At 40.1% G+C, this 19,346-nt stretch overlaps 1 protein-coding gene across 2 annotated transcripts in view; it reads right to left on the bottom strand.

The window, feature by feature from the left end:
• The window catches only part of PHKA1 (phosphorylase kinase regulatory subunit alpha 1), a 453,374-nt gene that overhangs the window by 113,831 nt on the left and 320,197 nt on the right, over positions 1-19,346 (bottom strand). For both annotated transcript variants that reach the window (XM_075835632.1, XM_075835633.1), the window contains exons 26-27: positions 10,904-11,005; positions 7,041-7,156 (exon numbers count right to left, since the gene is read on the bottom strand). In XM_075835632.1, the coding sequence (XP_075691747.1) occupies positions 7,041-7,156; positions 10,904-11,005 (218 nt within the window). The remainder of the gene's footprint in view (positions 1-7,040; positions 7,157-10,903; positions 11,006-19,346) is intronic.

Raw genomic sequence — 19,346 nt, 5'->3', positions numbered from 1 at the left:
TCAGGTACCCAGTCTACAGCGATGTCTTTTGGAAATGCTGTAGAAGAGGCATATGAGCGCTACTGGGAGCGCTCATTCTCTAAACAGTAGCTGTAACGAACAGCTCCTGAACTAAGAGACGCCTACAGAGTACAGCTGGGATAGGGAAAAAATCCGAACCCAACTTTTTAACCCTTTGATCGCCGCGTTCTGTGACCGCGGCATGATCAAAGAGACTCCAATAGAAAGGACCCCAGGGCTGTATGCTCAATAAGCCTGCTCAGTAACCAGTCTGTGTCATAGTGACACAGTGTAATGTATTAGCATACAGGAGTATGCAAATACATAAGTAAACCAAAAAAAAAGTAGACCATAAAAATGTTAAAATAAGTCCCCAAAAAATTAATTATGTTGCATAAAATATATTTTATTGCCTATACATTACGTAATGAGGGAGCGTGTGGCCTAAGGAGATCAAGACCCTATATTAACCCCTTCCCGCTCCTGGACGTACTATTAGGTCATGGCAGCTGTATCGTTCACGCTCCATGACCTAATAGTACGTCTCGGGAGTAACGGCCGTTTCGGCCGTCCTCCCGACACATACAGGAGATGTGACAGCTGCTGTCTCGTACAGCAGCTGTCACAGCTCCTACAGTGGGGACCGATCGCTGTGTCCCCGCTGATTAACCCCTTAAAAGCCGCGTTCTATAGAGATCGCAGCTTTTCAGGGGTTAAGCTGCCATCGCCGGCCTGCTACACGATAGCGGCCGGCGATGGTGACTATGGCAACCGGACACCAAACAATGGCGTCCGGTTATGCCATAGACGGAAGCCTAGTGGGTCCTGACAACGTCAGTGAGTCTAATACGATCAGGGCCTCCTGCCCTCAAGTCCCCTAGTGGGACAAAGTAAAAAAGTAAAAAAATAGTTAAAAAAAGATGTGTAAAAATAAGAAAATAAAAGTTTTAAAAGTATTAAAAGTAAAAATCAGTCCTTTATTATTAATAAAAATATATAAACAAACAAACTATACATAATTGGTATCGCCGCGTCCATAAGGGCCTGAACTACAAAATTATTTAGTTATTTATCCCGCACGGTAAACACCGTAAAAGAAAATAATAATAAACCGTACCACAATCACAATTGTTTGGTCACTTCACATCCCAAAAAATGGAATAAAAAGAGATCAAAAAGTCGCATGTACCGAAAAATGGTCCTGATCGAAACTACAGTTCGTTACGCAAAAAATAAGTCCTCGCACGGCTTTATTGATTGAAAAATAAAAAAGTTCTGGCGCTTAGAATAAGGTAACACAAAAAGTGAATGATTTTTTACAAAACTTATTTTATTGTGCAAACGCCATAAGACATTAAAAAAACCTATAAACATCTGGTATCGCCGTAATCGTATCGCCCCGCAGAATAAAGTGAATATGTAAAAAAATAGAATAAAAAAACCAATAGTAGAATTGCTGTTTTTTAGTCACCACGCCACCTAAAAATAGAATAAAAACTGATCAAAAAGCCGCATGCACCCCAAAGAAAACTACAATGGATTCCTCAAGGGGTCTAGTTTCGAAATTGGAGTCACTTTTGGGGGGTTTCCAATGTTTTGGCACCACAAGACCTCTTCAAACCGGACATGGTGCCTAATAAAAAAAGAGGCCTCAAAATCCACTAGGTGCTGCTTTGCTTCAGAGGCCGGTGCTTCAGTCCATTACCACACTAGGGCCACATGTGGGATATTTCTCAAAACTGCAGAATCTGGGCAATACGTATTAAGTTGCGTTTCTCTGATAAATCCTTTTGTGTTATAAAAAAAATGGTATAAAAAGGATTTTCTGACAAAGAAAAAAAAATGTAAATTTCACCTCTACTTTGCTCTAAATTTCTGTGAAACACCTAAAGGATTCATAAACTTTCTAAATGCTGTTGAGAATACTTTGAGGGGTCTAGTTTCTAAAATGGGGTGTTTGATAGGGGTTTCTAATATATGGGCCCCTCAAAGCAACTTCAGAACTGAACTGTAACCTAAAAAAATTAATAAATTAGGCAATACTTCGCTTCTTACATTATACTGATAATGAGCCATGCCCACCCCTAGATGACCCCAGTTTTGACCGTTTGTATAAACGGAGACCCCTATTAGACCGTTTCGGTGCCCGGTTTTCCACAGCATACACCACCGAGAAGTGTATTTCTATTGATGATTCCCTGGTACATTTTAAAGGGAGTGTTCAATTCCGCGAGTACCTGAAGGTATGGCGTGAACATGTATAAGCTGTGCGAGAGTGCATCAGGTTATACCTGCAGATTTAGGGTATATGAAGGAAAGGCCACCCCCAAACCAGACTGCATCCTGGACTACAATAGGTACATGGGAGGGGTGGACTTGTCAGATCAAGTCCTGAAGCCCTACAGCGCCATGCGGTGTGGTATAAAAAGCTGGCCGTGCACATCATACAGATGGCATTGTACAATGCGTATGTGCTACGTTGATGTACAGGCCAGAGGGGAACTTTCCTGGAATTTCAAGAGGTGGTTATCAAGAACCTAATCTTTAGGGACCAAGAAGGGGGGGCACCCAGTACTTCTGGAAGCGGGGCCACACGCATCGTACCAGGGCAACACTTTCCAGGAGAAGTTCCCCAAACTGGCAAGAAGGGAAAAAGTCAAAAGAGGTGCAAAGTCTGCTATAAGAGGGCGATAAGGGATGACACAATATATCAATGTGACACGTGTCCCGAATAACCAGAGCTCTGTATGAAAGAGTGTTTTAAAATTTATCATACATCCCTTGGTTTATAATTTACCCCAATTTTACTTACCCTGATGCACTCCGCACAGCTTATCCCCCCTTCGTCTTTCCCCTCTGGGCCCTGCGGTGTGCCCAGGCAGCTGATAACAGCCACACGTAGAGTATTGCCATACCCGGGAGAACCCACATTACAGTTTATGGGGTGTAGGTCTCCGGTCAAAATGCTCACTACACCTCTAGATGAATGCCTTAAGGGTGTAGTTTTTAAAACGGGGTCACTTCTTGCGGGTTTCAACTGTACTGGTACCTCAGGGGCTTCTGCATACATGACTTCGCACTAGAAAATCCCCAGTAGGCCAAATGGTGGTCCTTTCCTTCTGAGCCCTCCCATGGGCCCAAACGGCAGTTTATCACCACAAATGGGGTATTGCCGCACTCAGGACAAATTGCGCAACAGAATAGGGTATTTTGTTTCTTGTGAAAATAAGACATTTTCAGCCAAAACGACATATTATTTGAAAAAAATAATTTTGTTTTAATTCCCAGCCCAATTCAAATAAGTTCTGTGAAAAAACTATGGGGTTAAAATGGTCACAACACCCATAAATGAATTCCTTGAGGGGTGTAGTTTCCAAAATGGGGTCATTTGTGGTTGGTTTCTATTGCTTTGATACCTCTGGGGCTCTGCAAATGTGACACGGCACCCGAAAACCAAACCAGCAAAATCTGCACTCCAAATAACACACAGCGCTCCTTCCCTTCTGAGGCCTCCCATGGGCCCAAACGGCAGTTTATCACCACAAATGGGGTATTGCTGCACTCAGGAGAAATTGGGCAACAAAATGGGGTATTTTGTTCCCTGTGAAAATAAGAAATTTTGATCACAAATTACATTATTTCATTTCACAGCCCAATTCAAATAGGTGCTGTGAAAAAACTGTGTGGTCAAAATTGTAACAACAACCATATTTGAATTCCTTGAGGGGTGTAGTTTCCAAAATGGGGTCACTATTGGGGGATTCCTACTGTTTTGGCACCTCAACACCTTTTCAAACCTGGCATGCTGCCTAAAATATATTCTAATAAAAAAGAGGCCTCAAAATGCACTAGGTGCTTCTTTGCTTCTAGGGCTTGTGTTTTATTCCATGAGCGCAGTAGGGCCACATGTGGGACATTTCTAAAAACTGAAGAATCTGGACAATACATGTTTAGTAGTGTTTCTCTGGTAAAACTTTCTGTGTAACAAAAAAAATTTGAATAAGATTGAAATTCAGCAAGCAAAATGAAATTTGCAAATTTCACCTCCACTTTGCTTTAATTCCTGTGAAATGCCTGAAGGGTTAAAAAACTTTCTAAATGCTGTTTTGAATACTATGAGGGGTCTAGTTTTTAAAATGATGTGTTTTATCAGGGTTTCTAATACATAGGCCCCTCAAAGCCACTTCAGAACTGAAGAGGTACCTTAAAAAAAGGGTTTTGAAATTTTCTTAAAAATATGAGAAATTGCTGTTTATGTTCTAAGCCTTGTAACGTCCAAGAAAAATAAAAGAATGTTCAAAAAACGATGCCAATCTAAAGTAGATATATGGGAAATGTGAACTAGTAACTATTTTGGGTGGTATAACCGTCTGTTATACAAGCAGATGCATTTAAATTCTTAAAAATGCTATTTTTTCAAAATGTTCTCTAAATTTTGCAATTTTTCACCAATAAACACTGAATATATCGACCAAATTTTACCACGAACATGAAGCCCAATGTGTCACGAGAAAACAATCTCAGAAACGCTTGGATAAGTTTAAGCATTCCGACGTTATTACCACATAAAGTGAAATATGTCAGATTTGAAAAATGTGCCTCTGAGCCTGAAGGCCAAAACTTTGCTGCGTCCTTAAGGGGTTAAGGTGTGCATAATTATTAGACAGCTTGTTTTCCTCTGCCAAAAATGGGCCAGAAAAAGAGATTTAACTGACTCAAAATGGTTAAAAGTCTTGCTAAGATATTGGGGCGTGATCACAGAACCATCAAACGTTTTGTTGCAAATACTCAACAGGGTCGCAAGAAAAGCGTTGAGGAAAAAAAAACGCAAATTAACTGCCAAAGATTTGAGAAGAATCAAACGTGAAGCGACCAGGAACCCATTATCCTCCAGTGCAGTCATATTACAGAAGTAACCTCCCTGGAGTGCCCAGAAGTACAAGGTGTTCCGTGCTCAGAGACATAGCTAAGGTAAGGAAGCCTAAAACCCGACCACCACTGAACAAAACACATAAGTTGAAACGTCAAGTCTGGGCCAAGAAATATCTGAAGATAGATGAAAAAGTCTGCATCTTTCAAAAAAACAAAACAAAAAAAACAAACAAAACAACATGATTTTTATGAAGGACAATGCTCCATAGTGTGCATCGAATTACGCCACTGCATTGCTAGCCAGTAAAGGCCGAATAATGACATGGCCCCCTTCCTCACCTCAATTCCATTGAGACAGTACACCTCTCTGAAGACTATCTGGGAGGCTGTGGTTGCTGCTGCACAAAAAGTTGATCATCAACAGATTAAGAAACTGACCGACTCCATGGATGAAAGGCTTATGACTAAAATTGAAAAGAAGGGTGGCTATATTGGTCACGGATTCTTTATTTTTGTTATGGAAAGGTCAGAAATGTTTTTTTGTAGATTTTAAGTAATTTGTTTGTTATTCTCACTTTAACCCCTTAATGACCAGCCTATTTTAGACCTTAATGACCAAGCCATTTTTTATGTTTTTCCATCGTCTCATTCAAAGAGTTATACACTTTTTATTTTTGGGTCGACATAGCTGTATAAGGTATTGTTTTTTTGTGGGAAAAGTTGTAATTTTTAATAGCACCATTTTGGGGTACATAGAATTTATTGATTAACTTTTATTAACTTTTTTTAGAGGGGGAATAGAAAAAAAACAGCAATTTTGCCACACTTTCTTGTGTCCTAAATTTACGCCGTTTACCGCGTGGTATAAATAACAAAAACTTTATTCAGTGGGTTGTTGCGATTGCAAGGATACCAAATTTGTATCGTTTTTGTATGTTTTACTACTTTTACACAGTGAAAACACTTTTTTTTTCAAAATTATTTATTCGTGTCTCCATATTTGAAGAGCCGTAAAGTTTTAATTTTTTCGCCGATGCAATTGTAGGAGGGCTATTTTTTTTGCGCGACAACTTGTAGTTTTTATCGGTACCATTTTGGAGTAGATGCGACTTTTTGATCACTTTTTATCACATTTGTTTTAAGGCTGGATCCAAATAAATTTTTGCAGGTTTTTTTATTTTATTTTTTACAAAGTTCACCGTGCAGGTTAAATGGTGTAATAAGTTTATAGTTGGGGTCGTTATGGACGCGGCGATACCAAATATGTGTAACTTTTTTACTTTATTTTGTTTGTTAATAATAATAAACAGTTTGTAAGGGGGAAAAGTGGGTTCATTTTTTTTCACTTTTTATCAAACTTTTTTTTTTACATTTTTACTAGTCCCACTAGGGGACATCACTATGCGATTATACGATCGCATTTATAATACACTGCAATATTTCTGTATTGCAGTGTATTACTGCCTGTCTGTGTAAAACGGACAGGCATCTTCTAGGTCATGCCAGAGGCATGATCTAGCAGGCATTCATTACAGGCAGACCTGGGGGCCTTTATTAGGCCCCCGGCTGCCATCGGAGACACAGACACTCGGCGATCTTATCGCCGGGTGTCAGTGGGATGAGAGGGAGCTCCCTCCCTCCAAAACCACTCAGATGCGGTGCACGCTATTGAGCACCGCATCTGAAGGGTTAAACGGGTGAGATCGATACGAATATCGATCTCACACGTTCGAGCAGGGACGCCCCCAGCTCTCAGCTACCTCTGGCAGCTGAGAGCAAGGAGATTTGACAGCTCCCTGCTCTGTTTACTTATTCCGATGCAGCGACGTAAAAAGTCTATTGCATCGGGATAAGGCCCGTTAGTGACCGACGTAGAAACACTATGGGGCGGTCACTAACGAGTTAACAGATGAAAATAAACAAGTTTGATGGGAAAGTATTCCTTTTTCATTTAGTTACATAATTCTGCACACTAATAGTTGCCCAATAATTATGCATACATAGGTATTCTCCTAAGAAAGCCAAAACCTCACTTTTACTTTCTTAAATATTCAGTTTTGACGTTTAACAACATTCTCTCTCTCTCTATACATGTACACACACACACTTGATAATTCTAGCTAGCTGAGACTGGCCATACAATTTAGATAGCGGTCAGCTTAGCTTACCAGTTTAATCTCACTTTTCAGATGTGTGATTCCAGCTCTCTCACTCTTCGTTGCTCCAACTGCTCCCAATTCATGAATGGAAATAGCTGGACTGGCCATTTTGTCCATAGATCGCACTGTGAGAAACAGAAATTAAAGTAGTCTTTTTGGTTTTCCTGTTTTTGTGGCTTTTTTTTGCTTTGCAACTTGTCAAAACGGATTGGACAACTAATGACAAAATGACATTTTACAATGTTTTTCAACCCATTTGAAAAAAAACTTCAGCGTCAAATCACCTGCCCTACAAAAAAACAAACCAAAAAAAAAGACATGCAATTTTCTGCCCCAAGTAAATCAAGATAAGTCTTAATATGTTTCCTGCCCCCCTTAAAGAGTTAAATGGGTGAAAAGCACTTAATAGACTCTGTTAAACAGGACTGGTCAGCTCTCTTGACAGGTCTGTTGAGGTAATTTTATGAATAAATTCACCACTGGGTGTTACCATTTCCCTTGTCAAAACTACAAAATGTGGCACTGTCAGCACGGATTATACAGTGTCAGACTGTAGGTACACACCCTCAACTGGTAACACTCAGTTGTAAAATTAATCATACATTTCTAGAAGTAATAACAGAGGAACTGAACAACACAAAGTTCTAAGAAAAATTTTCCAGAAATGTGATATGAACTAAAAACAAACGTGTACGGAGAGCATTAATGATATTGAAAGGTGGAGTGATAAATGACTAGTCATTTGTAGTCAACCTGGTTAGATTGTTGTTACGGGCAATGGCTCATCTGCAACTTGCTTTCCTATTCCCAGGATATATAAAACATAATATTGAGATGGTAGACCCCCTTTAACCCCTTAACGACCGGCGTATAGACTTTTTTTAGTCAGCCGTTCTGTAAAGGATCTGCCAGGCACAGCTTCGGGGTTAACGCCCATAGGTAATCAGTCGGCACCTGAGTCTATGTCTCTGAGACTGACTCCAGCTTCCACCACTCAGGCTGGCAGGCTTAGGAGTGGGAGAGCCTATCGCAGCCTGGCCAGACTCAGCTAGCTCCCGCCCTCTGTCTATTTATACCTGCCTTTCCTGTTCCTCCATGCTTGTGATTCTTCTCGTGTGGTTTCCTGGCCCAGCTACAGCTCCTGACTATTTGATCCTGCTCCATACAGACCCTGGCTTACTGACTACTCTCCTGCTCTGCGTTTGGTACCTCGTACACTCCTGGTTTGACTCGGCTCGTTCACCTCTCTTGTTGCTCTCGGTGTTGCCGTGGGCAACTGCCCCATTTCCCTTAGCTTTGTGTACCCTTGTCTGTTTGTCTCGTGCACTTACTGAGCGTAGGGACCGCCGCCCAGTTGTACTCTGTCGCCTAGGGCGGGTCGTTGCAAGTAGGCAGGGACAGAGTGGCGGGTAGATTAGGGCTCACTTGTCCGTTTCCTTACCCCTATCATTACACGTTCTGGGTAGTTCTTCTGATGCGACGCATTTTCACGGTGGACTTTCAAAGAAGTTTTCCCATGTCGGACGGGGTGCTTCTGAAGCCCAGACTGTTGCTAGCAGCCTCGGACTACGGGGCATCAATCAAAGACCACTAGCAGTGGTCTCCGATCATATTTATTCTCTCAGATGTGGCGCTCAATAGCGACCCCCGCATCTGAGTGATTTTAGAGGGAGGTGGCTCCCTCCTTTCAGCCCACCGGCACACAATGGATTTAACGGCATAATTACAAAAGGCCCCCAAGGTTTGACTTTAGTAAATGCCTGTTAGGCCATGCCACGGGCTTGGCCTAACATATGCCGGTCACTTTTACACTAACAGGCAATAATACACTGCAATACAGAAATATTGCTGTGTATTATAAAAGTGATCAAAACATTGCATTGTAAAGTCCCCTAGTGGGACTAAAAAAAAAGTGAAAAAAGAATAATTAAAAACCCACTTTTTACCCATACAAAATACTTTATTATGAAAAAAAGTAACTAAAAAAAGTTACACATATTTGGTATTGCCACATCCGTAACGACACCAATTATAAAACGACAAATTATTTAACCTGCACAGTGAACGCCGTAAAAAAATAAAATAAAACAATGCCAGAAGTTCTGTTTTCTGTTCATCCTGCCTTCAATTTTTTTATTATAAAAAGTGATGAAGTCGCATGTACTCCAAAATGGTACCAATAAGGGAATGATCACACGCAACCTCAAAAACTGCTGAAAATTATGGAGCTATTTTCAAGGGAACATGCTCCTTTTTATGCGGTGTTTACGCCCTGTTTCTTAAAACGTCGGCGTAAAAAAACACCCCGTCTGAACTAAATTCTGTTTTTAAAATTGAATTCAATGGTCAGATGTTTGTAGGCGTTTAGCAAACGGTTTTCAAGGCGTATTTCGAGTTTACACCCCGAAATACACCTGAAAACACGGCGTGTGGACATATCCTAAAAAAAGCAAAAAAATGCCCTCGTACTGCTGTCAGGGGAAGAAAAAAAAAAGTTATGGCTCTTAAAATATGGAGATAAAAAAAAAAAATAAGTCAGTAAAAAAAGATTCTTACTGTGTAAAAGTAGTAAAACATAAAAAAAAAAAGAATTGATAAATTTGGTATAAAGTTATGTTATTTAAACCACATGGTAAACAACGTAAATTTAAGACACAATAAAAAATTTAAAAAAAGTGTGGCAAAATTTCTGGGTTTTTTTTCCTATTACCCCACCAATAAAGTTAATAAAAGTTAATCAATAAATTACCCTAAAATGGTGCTATTAAAAAAATACAACTTGTCCCGCAAAAAAATTCCTTATATAGCTATGTCGACACAAAAAAAAAAAAGTTATAGCTCTTTGAATGCGACGATGGAAAAACTAAAAAAATTGCTTGGGTATTAAAGGGTTAAAGTCAATGGTAACAGATAATTAAAAACAGAATGGAAATAAATTGGCCTTTAGTGGAACAGTCTTACATATATATATATATATATATATATATATATATATATATATAAATTTAAAAAAATAACTTACTTGTCATGGATCTTGACAGAACGGATTCTATAGAAATGGTGAATCTATCTTTTTTTTTTCTTAAAAAAATGTGTCATAGTAACATAGTTGATAAGGTTGAAAAAAAGACACTACCGTGTTAATCCAGAGGAAGGCAAAGCCCCAATGACATTTATGCCAATTACCTCATTAGGGTAAAAATTCCTCCCCGACTCCAAATTATGGAAATCAGAACAAATCCCTGGATCAACATCCCAGGGATGTTCACTAATATCCCCAAATCTTTGTTAATAGTAGTTTTACCCAGTGTTTTACCATTTAACCCCTTAAGGACAGAGCCATTTTGAATGTTTTAGTTTTTCAGTTCCCGCGTTCCGAGAGCCATAATTTTTTTATTTTTTTCTGTCAATAGAGTGATGTGAGGGCTTATTGTTTGCCGGAGGAGTTGTAGTTCCTAATGGCACCATTTAAAGTACCATATAATGTACTAGAAAACTGGAGAAAAATTATTTGCGGGCTGAAATTGGAAACCACTGCGATTCCTACATTGTTTTTATTGGTTTTGGTTTTTACGGCTTTCACCGTACGTTAAAAACGACGACAAATTTTTTCTGTGGCTATATACTATTACGGTGATACCAAATTGATACTTCCCATTGCTTGTAGAGCGTTAACATTCACACTCACTGTACACATCTACCGCTGTATGCTTTGTTAAAGTTTTTGTACCATTTAGACTAGTAGTGGAGCAGACCTATCCCTGTAATATTCTGCCCTTAAATAGGACAAGCATATTAAGGCGACAAATCTGTTTTTCTGCAATGCCATTAATGTCACACTCCAGTTTACAGCGAGCAAACAGGGCACTTACCACTTCTTTCCACACCAAACTCCTTTCCACTCAGGATATGATGCAAAAGGCTCTTCATGTCAGAAGGACTAAGGTTCATAAGGCTTTCCGTGGCTTCTTCCGCTGTGCAATTTAGAGACATCAATCAATATTTTTAACAATTTCATAACTAGATGTAAAATATAGGTTTCAGGACCACAATAGACTTGTATTTAAAAGGCTATGTACACTTTTGAAACACAATTTTTTTTTTTATATATATAAAAAGGTCAGTCAGTGTAATTAGTACAACTTTCTAAATAGTTTTTATTAAAAAATAATTTAACTTTTTGAGATACAGATGCTCTGTATTCTCTATGAAGAGCAACTGTATCATTCACTATGACCTGAATCAGTCAGTCCTGCGTACCTGATGGGTTCAGTTTCAGCGGTTCCTGCGTGTGATCCACCTGTAATCTATCACATCTAAGTTATGAATTTAGACCTGGCGGGAGCAGGATTTAGCAAAATACACGGCTGATCTGTACAGTGCAACTGTATCTCAAAGAGTAAAAATTATTTTTAATAAAAACTATTTAGAAAGTTGCACTAAACACACTGACTAACTCATTAAAAATCTGTCTTTCAAAAGGTTTATATATCCTTTAAAACAAATTTACAAATGTAAGATCACAGGGAGTTATAAACCTTACATTACACGTAAAGTCAGCAACCAATTTATATAAATATAAAATCACATATATACATACATACATACATACATACATACATACATACACACACACACACACACACACACACACACACACTTGAGCCATAACGATAAAACCACTGTACAGGTGAAGTGAATAATAATGATTATTGATTATCTTATTAACCTCTTCCAACATTCTCACGTACATGCACGTCGGGGAATGCTGCCTGTTCGCGCATTCCCAGGTGCATGTACGTGATGGAGATCGTGCGGGCTCAGCAGTGCCTGCACGATCGCCGCGGGAGCCCGGCTATGACTGACAGCCAGGCTCCCGTTGCAACTGCCGAGATTGAAGAAACCTTCAATCTCAGCAGTTTAACCCATTAAATGCCGCAGTCAATAGCGACCGCGGAATTTAAATCTATTGACAGAGGGAGGGAGCTCCCTCTGTCACCCATCAGCGGCCCGCGAATGCGATCTCAGGCCGCCAACGGGTTGCCATGTCAGCCGCGTGTCTAACAATGACCCCCCAGGCCTGCCCTAGCTGTATGCCTATTATGCCGTGCCGGAAGCATGGCCTAATAGATTGCCTGTCAGTTTTACACTAACAGGCAATGATGCTTTGGTGTACTAAGCATACCAAAGCATTATATCTGCGATCAGATGATCGCATGGTGATGTCCACTAGTGGGACTTAAATAAATAATTAACCCCTTCCCTCTTTAGCCACTTTTGACCTTCCTAACAGAGCCTCATTTTTCAAATCTGACATGTGTCACTTTATGTGGTAATAACTCCGGAATGCTTTCACCTATCCAAGCGATTCTGAGACTGTTTTCTCGTGACACATTGCACTTTAAGTTACTGGCAAAATTTGCTCGATATGTTCAGTATTTAATTGTGAAAAACACCAAAAATTAGCATTTTTCTTAACTTAAATGTATCTGCTTGTAAGACAGGCAGTTCTACCACACAAAATTGTTGCCAATTAACATCCCCCATATGTCTACTTTAGATTGGCATCGTTTTTTGAACATCCTTTTATTTTTCTATGACATTACAAGGCTTAGAACTTTAGCAGCAATTTCTCACATTTTCAAGAAAATTTCAAAATGCTATTTTTACAGGGGTCAGTTCAGTTGTGAAGTGGCTTTGAGGGCCTTCTATATTAGAAACCCCTAAAAAGTCACCCCATTTAAAAAATCTCACCCCTCAGAGTATTCAAAACAGCATTTAGAAAATGTCTTAAACCCTTTACACATTTCACAGGAATTAAAGCAAAGTAGAGGTGAAATGTACAAATTTCATATTTTTTTGCAGAAATCAATTTTTAATACAATTTTTTTTATAACACAGAAGGTTTTACCAGAGAAATGCAACTCAATATTTGTTGCCCAGTTTCTACAGTTTTAGGAAATATCCCACGTGGCCGTAGCGTGCTACTGGACTGACGCACCGGCCTCAGAAGCAAAGGAGCACCTAGAGGATTTTGGGGCCTTATTTTTGTTAGAATATATTTTAGGCACCATGTCAGGTTTGAAGGGCTCTTGCGGTGCCAAAACAGTAAAAATCCCCCAAAAGTGACCCCATCAGTGTCTCGTATGCGCCGTTATACTACTTGAACAGCTGAATATCAGCTGACCGGCATCTCGTGAACAAATACGAGTAATATCAGGCAATTCATACCCCTGAGGACGCTCCCCTAATGTGGTGCAGAAACGCGTAGGGAAGTGTGCCTGTAATCTGTGGCAATCAGATCTTACCAATATTTGCCAGCACATCTAAAGAGGTGTTGAAAATTACATCAGACTTGTCAGGCACTGTTTAATCAGTGCACGTTGATTGTCTACTTCACATTCCTCTTACTGTGCACTCTTGATCTGGCTGCCAACGCCTGTATTTGGATCTTTTGGCACTCTGTGCCCTACTACATTTTAATAAATTATCATTAAAGAATTATTTTAAACGTTTATACAGGTAGAACAAGTGTCCTTCTATATTAGAAACCCCTAAAAAGTCACCCCATTTAAAAAATCTCACCCCTCAGAGTATTCAAAACAGCATTTAGAAAATGTCTTAAACCCTTTACACATTTCACAGGAATTAAAGCAAAGTAGAGGTGAAATGTACAAATTTCATATTTTTTTGCAGAAATCAATTTTTAATACAATTTTTTTTATAACACAGAAGGTTTTACCAGAGAAATGCAACTCAATATTTGTTGCCCAGTTTCTACAGTTTTAGGAAATATCCCACGTGGCCGTAGCGTGCTACTGGACTGACGCACCGGCCTCAGAAGCAAAGGAGCACCTAGAGGATTTTGGGGCCTTATTTTTGTTAGAATATATTTTAGGCACCATGTCAGGTTTGAAGGGCTCTTGCGGTGCCAAAACAGTAAAAATCCCCCAAAAGTGACCCCATCTGGGAAACTACACACCTCAAGGAAATGATCTAGGGGTACAGTGAGCATTTTGACCACACAGGTTTTTTACAGAAATTATTGGAAATAGGCCGTGAAAATTAAAATCTAAATTCTAGCGATTTTTTTTCTCATTTCCACAAGGACTAAAAGGAGAAAATGCACAGCAAAATCTGTAAAGCAATTTCTCCCGAGTAAAACAATACCCCACATGTGGTAATAAATGGCTGTTTGGACACACGGCAGGGCTTAGAAAGGAAAGAGCACCATTTGGCTTTTGGAGCTCAAATTTAGCAGGAATGGTTTGCGGAGACAATGTAGCATTTACAAAGCCCCTGAGGGGACAAAACAGTGGCACAAGTGACCCCATTTTGGAGACTACACCCATTGAGTAAATTATCTAGGGGTATAGTGAGCGATTTGACCCCACAGTTTTTTTTCAGAAATTATTGGAAGTAGGCCCTGAAAATGACAATCTAAATTTTTTCAAAGAAAATGTAGGTTTAGCAAATTTTTTCTCATTTCCACAAAGACTGAAGGAGAAAAAGCACCACAAAATTTGTAAAGCAATTTCTCCCGAGTAAAACAATACCCCACATGTGGTAATAACCGGCTGTTTGGACACGCGGCAGTGCTTAGAAGGGAAAGAGCGCTATTTGGCTTTTGGAGATCACATTTAGCAGGAATGGTTTGTGGAGGCTAGGTCACATTTGCAAAGCCCCTGAGGGGACAAACAATGAAAACGCCCAAAAAGTTACTCCATTTAGGAAACTACACCTCTTGAGGAATTCATCTAGGGGTGTAGTAAGCATTTTGACCCCACAGAAGTTTCATAGAATTTATTAGACTTGGGAAATGAAAATAAAAACAATCCTTTTTCTTCAATAAGACGTAGCTTTAGCGCAAATTTTCTCATTTTCTCAACAAAGGAAAAATAGAACCGAACATTTGTAAACCAATTTCTCCCGAGTACGGCAATGCCCCATATGTGGTCATAAACTGCTGTTTGGGCAAACGGCAGGGCTCAGAAGGGAAGGACCACCATTTGGAGTGCAGATGTTGCTAGACTGGTTTCTGGGTGCCTGTGGTCCCAAATCAGTGGAAACCCCCCAGAAGTGACCCCATTTTGGAAACTACACCCCTCAATGCATTTACCAAGGGGTGTAGTAAGCATTTTAACCCTGCAGGTGTTTTGTAGAAATTAGTGTGCACTCGATGTTGCAGAGTGAAAATGGGATTTTTTTCCATAGATATGCCAATATGTGGTGCCCAGCTTGTGCCACCATAAGAAGACTGCTCTCTAAATATTACGCTGGGTTTCCTGGTTTTAGAATCACCCTACATGGGGCACTAATCTTTTTGCCTGGACATTCGACCAGGCTCAGGAGTGAAAGCGTACCATGTCAAATTGAGGCCTAATTTGGCGATTTACAAAGTGTTGATTCACAACTGCAGAGGCTCAGATGTGAAATAATGAAAAGAAACCCCTGAGAAGTGTCCCCATTATGGAAACTGCACCCCTCAAGGCATTTATTAAGGGGTGTAGTGAGCATTTTCACCCCACAGGTCTTTTCCATAAATGATTGCACTGCGGATGGTGCAAATTAAAAATGTATATTTTTCCCTAGATATACCATTCAGTGGCAAATATGTCATGCCCAGCTTATGCCACTGGAGACACACACCCCAAAAATTGTTAAAAGGGTTCTCCCGGGTATGACTATGCCATATATGTAGACGGAAACTGCTGTTTGGGCACATTGTAGGGTTCAGAGCAGACGGAGCACCATTTGGCTTTTGGAGAGCGGATTTTGCTTGGTAGTAGTTTTGTTTGAGTATTACTGGTGTTTTCATTTATAATGTTCGGGCGCATGTAAGCTGGGCAGAGTACAATAGGGGCATAGTCAGGTGGTATAATAATGGGGTGAAAAAATAATAAAATGATCCATAGATGTGTGTTACGCTGTGAAGCAATACTTTCTGCACAGGCCGGAGTCGCACTTATATATGGCGTCCTTTCTTATGCCCCTTTTGGTCCACACTCCGCACCTTTGCAGTTTGGGGAATTTTGCTGGGAAGTATTGTCCTGGTATAATACGGGCACCGTCGCTTCCAGCGGATATGTATGGGCCTTCCCCTTCCTGGTTCCCTAATTTTAGGTCCTTGATAAATCGCCTCTTGAAACAGAAGAAATGTTCCCCTCGGACCTGCACAACTGAATATTTTTTTATTTCCTGACTTATTGGAGCCTTAACTAATTTTATTTTTCATAAACATAGTGGTAGAAGGGCTGTTTTGTTGTGGGACGAGCTTTAGTTATTGGTACCATTTTGGGGTACATGCAACTTTTTGATCACCTTTTATCCTATTTTTTGGGATGCCAGGTAAACAAAAAAACGCAATTCTGGCACATCTTTTTTAGTTTTTTTATACAGCGTTCACCACGCGTTATAAATTACATGTTACTTTTATTCTGCGGGTCAGTACAATTCTGGCGATACCTATTTAATAGGACTTTTTTATGTTTTACAACTTTTTGCACAATAAAATTACTTTTGTAAAAATAATGTATTTTTTCTGTCACCAAGTTGTGAGAACCATAACTTTTTAATTTTTTTGTCGACGGAGCTGTATGAGGGCTTGTTTTTTGCGGGACGAGCTATAGTTTTTATAGGTATCATTTTTGGATACGTGCGACTTTTTGATCACTTTTTATTCCAATATTTGTAGGGCAAAGTGACCAAAAAACAGAAACTCTGGTAAAGTTTTTTAGGTTTTTTTTCTTACGCTGTTCACCGCGTGCAATAAATAACATTTTGATACTTCAGGTCGTTACGGTCGCGGCGATACCAAATACGTATGGTTTATGATTATTTTTCAATAATAAAGGACTTGATAAGAGTAAAAGGGGGATTGTGTTTTGTTTTATTTTATTACTTCAAACTTTTATTGTTTTCACTTTTTTTTTTACAGTTTTTCTCAAGTCCCACTAGGGGACTTGAAGGTCCAACTGTCAGATTTTTTTTTTTCTAATACATTGCACTACCTATGTAGTGCAATGTATTAGATATGTCAGTCATTCACTGACAGCAAGCCGATTAGGCTTCTCCTCCCGGCGGGGCCTAAATTGGCTTCCGTAATAGCAGAGCAGGAGACCATTGTGTCTCCTTTTGCCATAGCAGCAGTCGCCAGTCCTGATTGCCTGTCAGGGCTGGCGATCTGCTAGTAACTGCTGCGATGCAGCAATCGCTTTCGATTGCTGATGGCAGGGATCGGAGCTGGCTCCAGTTCCTGCCGTTACAGGTGGATGTCAGCTGTAACATACAGCTGACTTCCACCGCTGATGATGCCGGATCAGCTCCTGACCCGGCGCCATCTTGCCGGCAGCTACGGAAGCCGATCAGGCTCCGCCGCCGGGCGGATCTTGACCGGTTTCCGTGCTAGGCAGACCAGGAGGCCAGTATTAGGCCTTTCGGTTGCCATTGCCATTGCCGATGAGCTGCAAACACCTTAAGTGCAGCACTCGCGTTTGAGCGATGCACTTAAGGGGTTAATGGCGGGGATCGAAGATAATTTCGGTCCCCGCCATTACAGCCGGATGTCAGCTGTCAGAAACAGCTGAGATCCGGCGATTATGGCACCGACTCAGCTTCTGAGCCGGTGCCAAACATTTGTCGTAAGTATACGACATTTTGCGGGAAGCACTGGCTTTCCATGACGTATACTTACGACAAATGTCGGGAAGGGGTTAATAACAGCCAAATAAAGTTTTTGAAAATATAAAAAAAAAAACGTGGTTTTATTTAATAAAAGTGTAAAAACAAACATGAAAGTACACTTGTATGGTATCGCTGTGATCGTAACACAAAGAATAAAGTTAACACATTAATTCAATGGTATACTGAACGACGTACAAAAAAAAATTATGGCGCATATTGAATGGCGTAAATTTAAAAAGCGAACAATGCAAGAATAGCGGGTTTTTTTCAATTCCCTTCCCCCCAAAAAGTTTATAAAAGTTAATCAATAAAATATATGCACCAAAAATTGTGCCATTGAAAAACAACTCGTCCCGCAAAAAACAAGCCCTCATACTTCTATGTTGACGGAAAAATAAAAGAGTTATAGCGCTTGGAATGTGAAGATGAGAAAAATAAAAAAAGAATGCTTTGTCATTAAGGCCAAAATAGGCCTGGTCATTAAGGGGTTAAAGGCAACTGTCAACAGGTGTGTGATATATCAGGCAGGAAGTAAACAGTAAATTCCTGAGGATGATGCATTGAAAGCAGGAGAAATGGGCAAGTGTAACAATCGGAGTAATTTTGAGAGGGGCCACATTGTGATGGCGTGTGTGAGCGTCTCCAAAATGACAGGTCTTGTGGGGTGTTCCCAGCATGCAGTGGTTAGTACCTTTAATTCATATTAAAGTGGAATTCGTCAAAATTCCGACAGTTTTTTTTCCACAGTTTTTCGCACAACTCAAATTATGGTTTTACATTAAATGTTCGAGCAGGAACCCCTTAACCCACCATGACATTCCATACAACGGGGGTGTCAGTTGTTTATTCCACCTGATACCCTTGTCTAATGTCGGATATTAGAGATAACTCCGATACTGCCAATTTAACCACTTAGATGCCGTGGTCAATAGCTACCATGACATGTAAGCCATTAGACAGATGGGGTGGTGTCCCTCGATCGCAGAGTGCCGATGTTTGTCATGGCAGCCTGAGAGCCTAATAAAATATCTCCAGGTCTGCAATGTTTTTTTCTCCTATCTGGAGAGCGTTAAAAGTACCATATACTGCATATATTGCAGTGTACGATACCAGCGATTCAACAATCGCATGCTCTGGGATTCCACAATCACATGCTCAAGGATTCAACAATCACATGTTCAAGTCCCCTAGGGGAAGCTTAAAAAAAAACAACAAAACAAAAGTGAAATTGCTGTGTCCGTAAAAGTTGGAACTATCAAAATAGGATTTTTTGAGAACTCTGCCTAAAATCCTTTCCTTGTCCAGTCCATTGCCGGATACAGACCATGGGTATATGCTTGTGCCACTAAGAGGTGTGACACTAAAGGCATGACACAAAGAATAAAAAAAAAAAAAAAAGTGTTGACCCCTCCAATAGTATATACCTTTGAACGTGTGCAAACGTGACCAGGTAGCTGAAGAGCCAAAGCCTGAAGGAGGCATCAATCGCCCTTGTGGAATGATCCAGTAGACCTCATGAATAGTCAACCACAGCAATCGAGTGATTGTAGCCTTTGAAGCCGGCAAGCCCTTCCTTGGACCCTTCGGGGCAAAAAATAAGCTGTCGGAATGGTAAAAGGATGCAGTGACCGA

This window comes from Rhinoderma darwinii, chromosome 8 (assembly GCF_050947455.1).
Source record: "Rhinoderma darwinii isolate aRhiDar2 chromosome 8, aRhiDar2.hap1, whole genome shotgun sequence".
Taxonomy (NCBI): Eukaryota; Metazoa; Chordata; class Amphibia; order Anura; family Rhinodermatidae; genus Rhinoderma; species Rhinoderma darwinii.
This window is presented reverse-complemented; position numbering and strand designations above follow the sequence as displayed.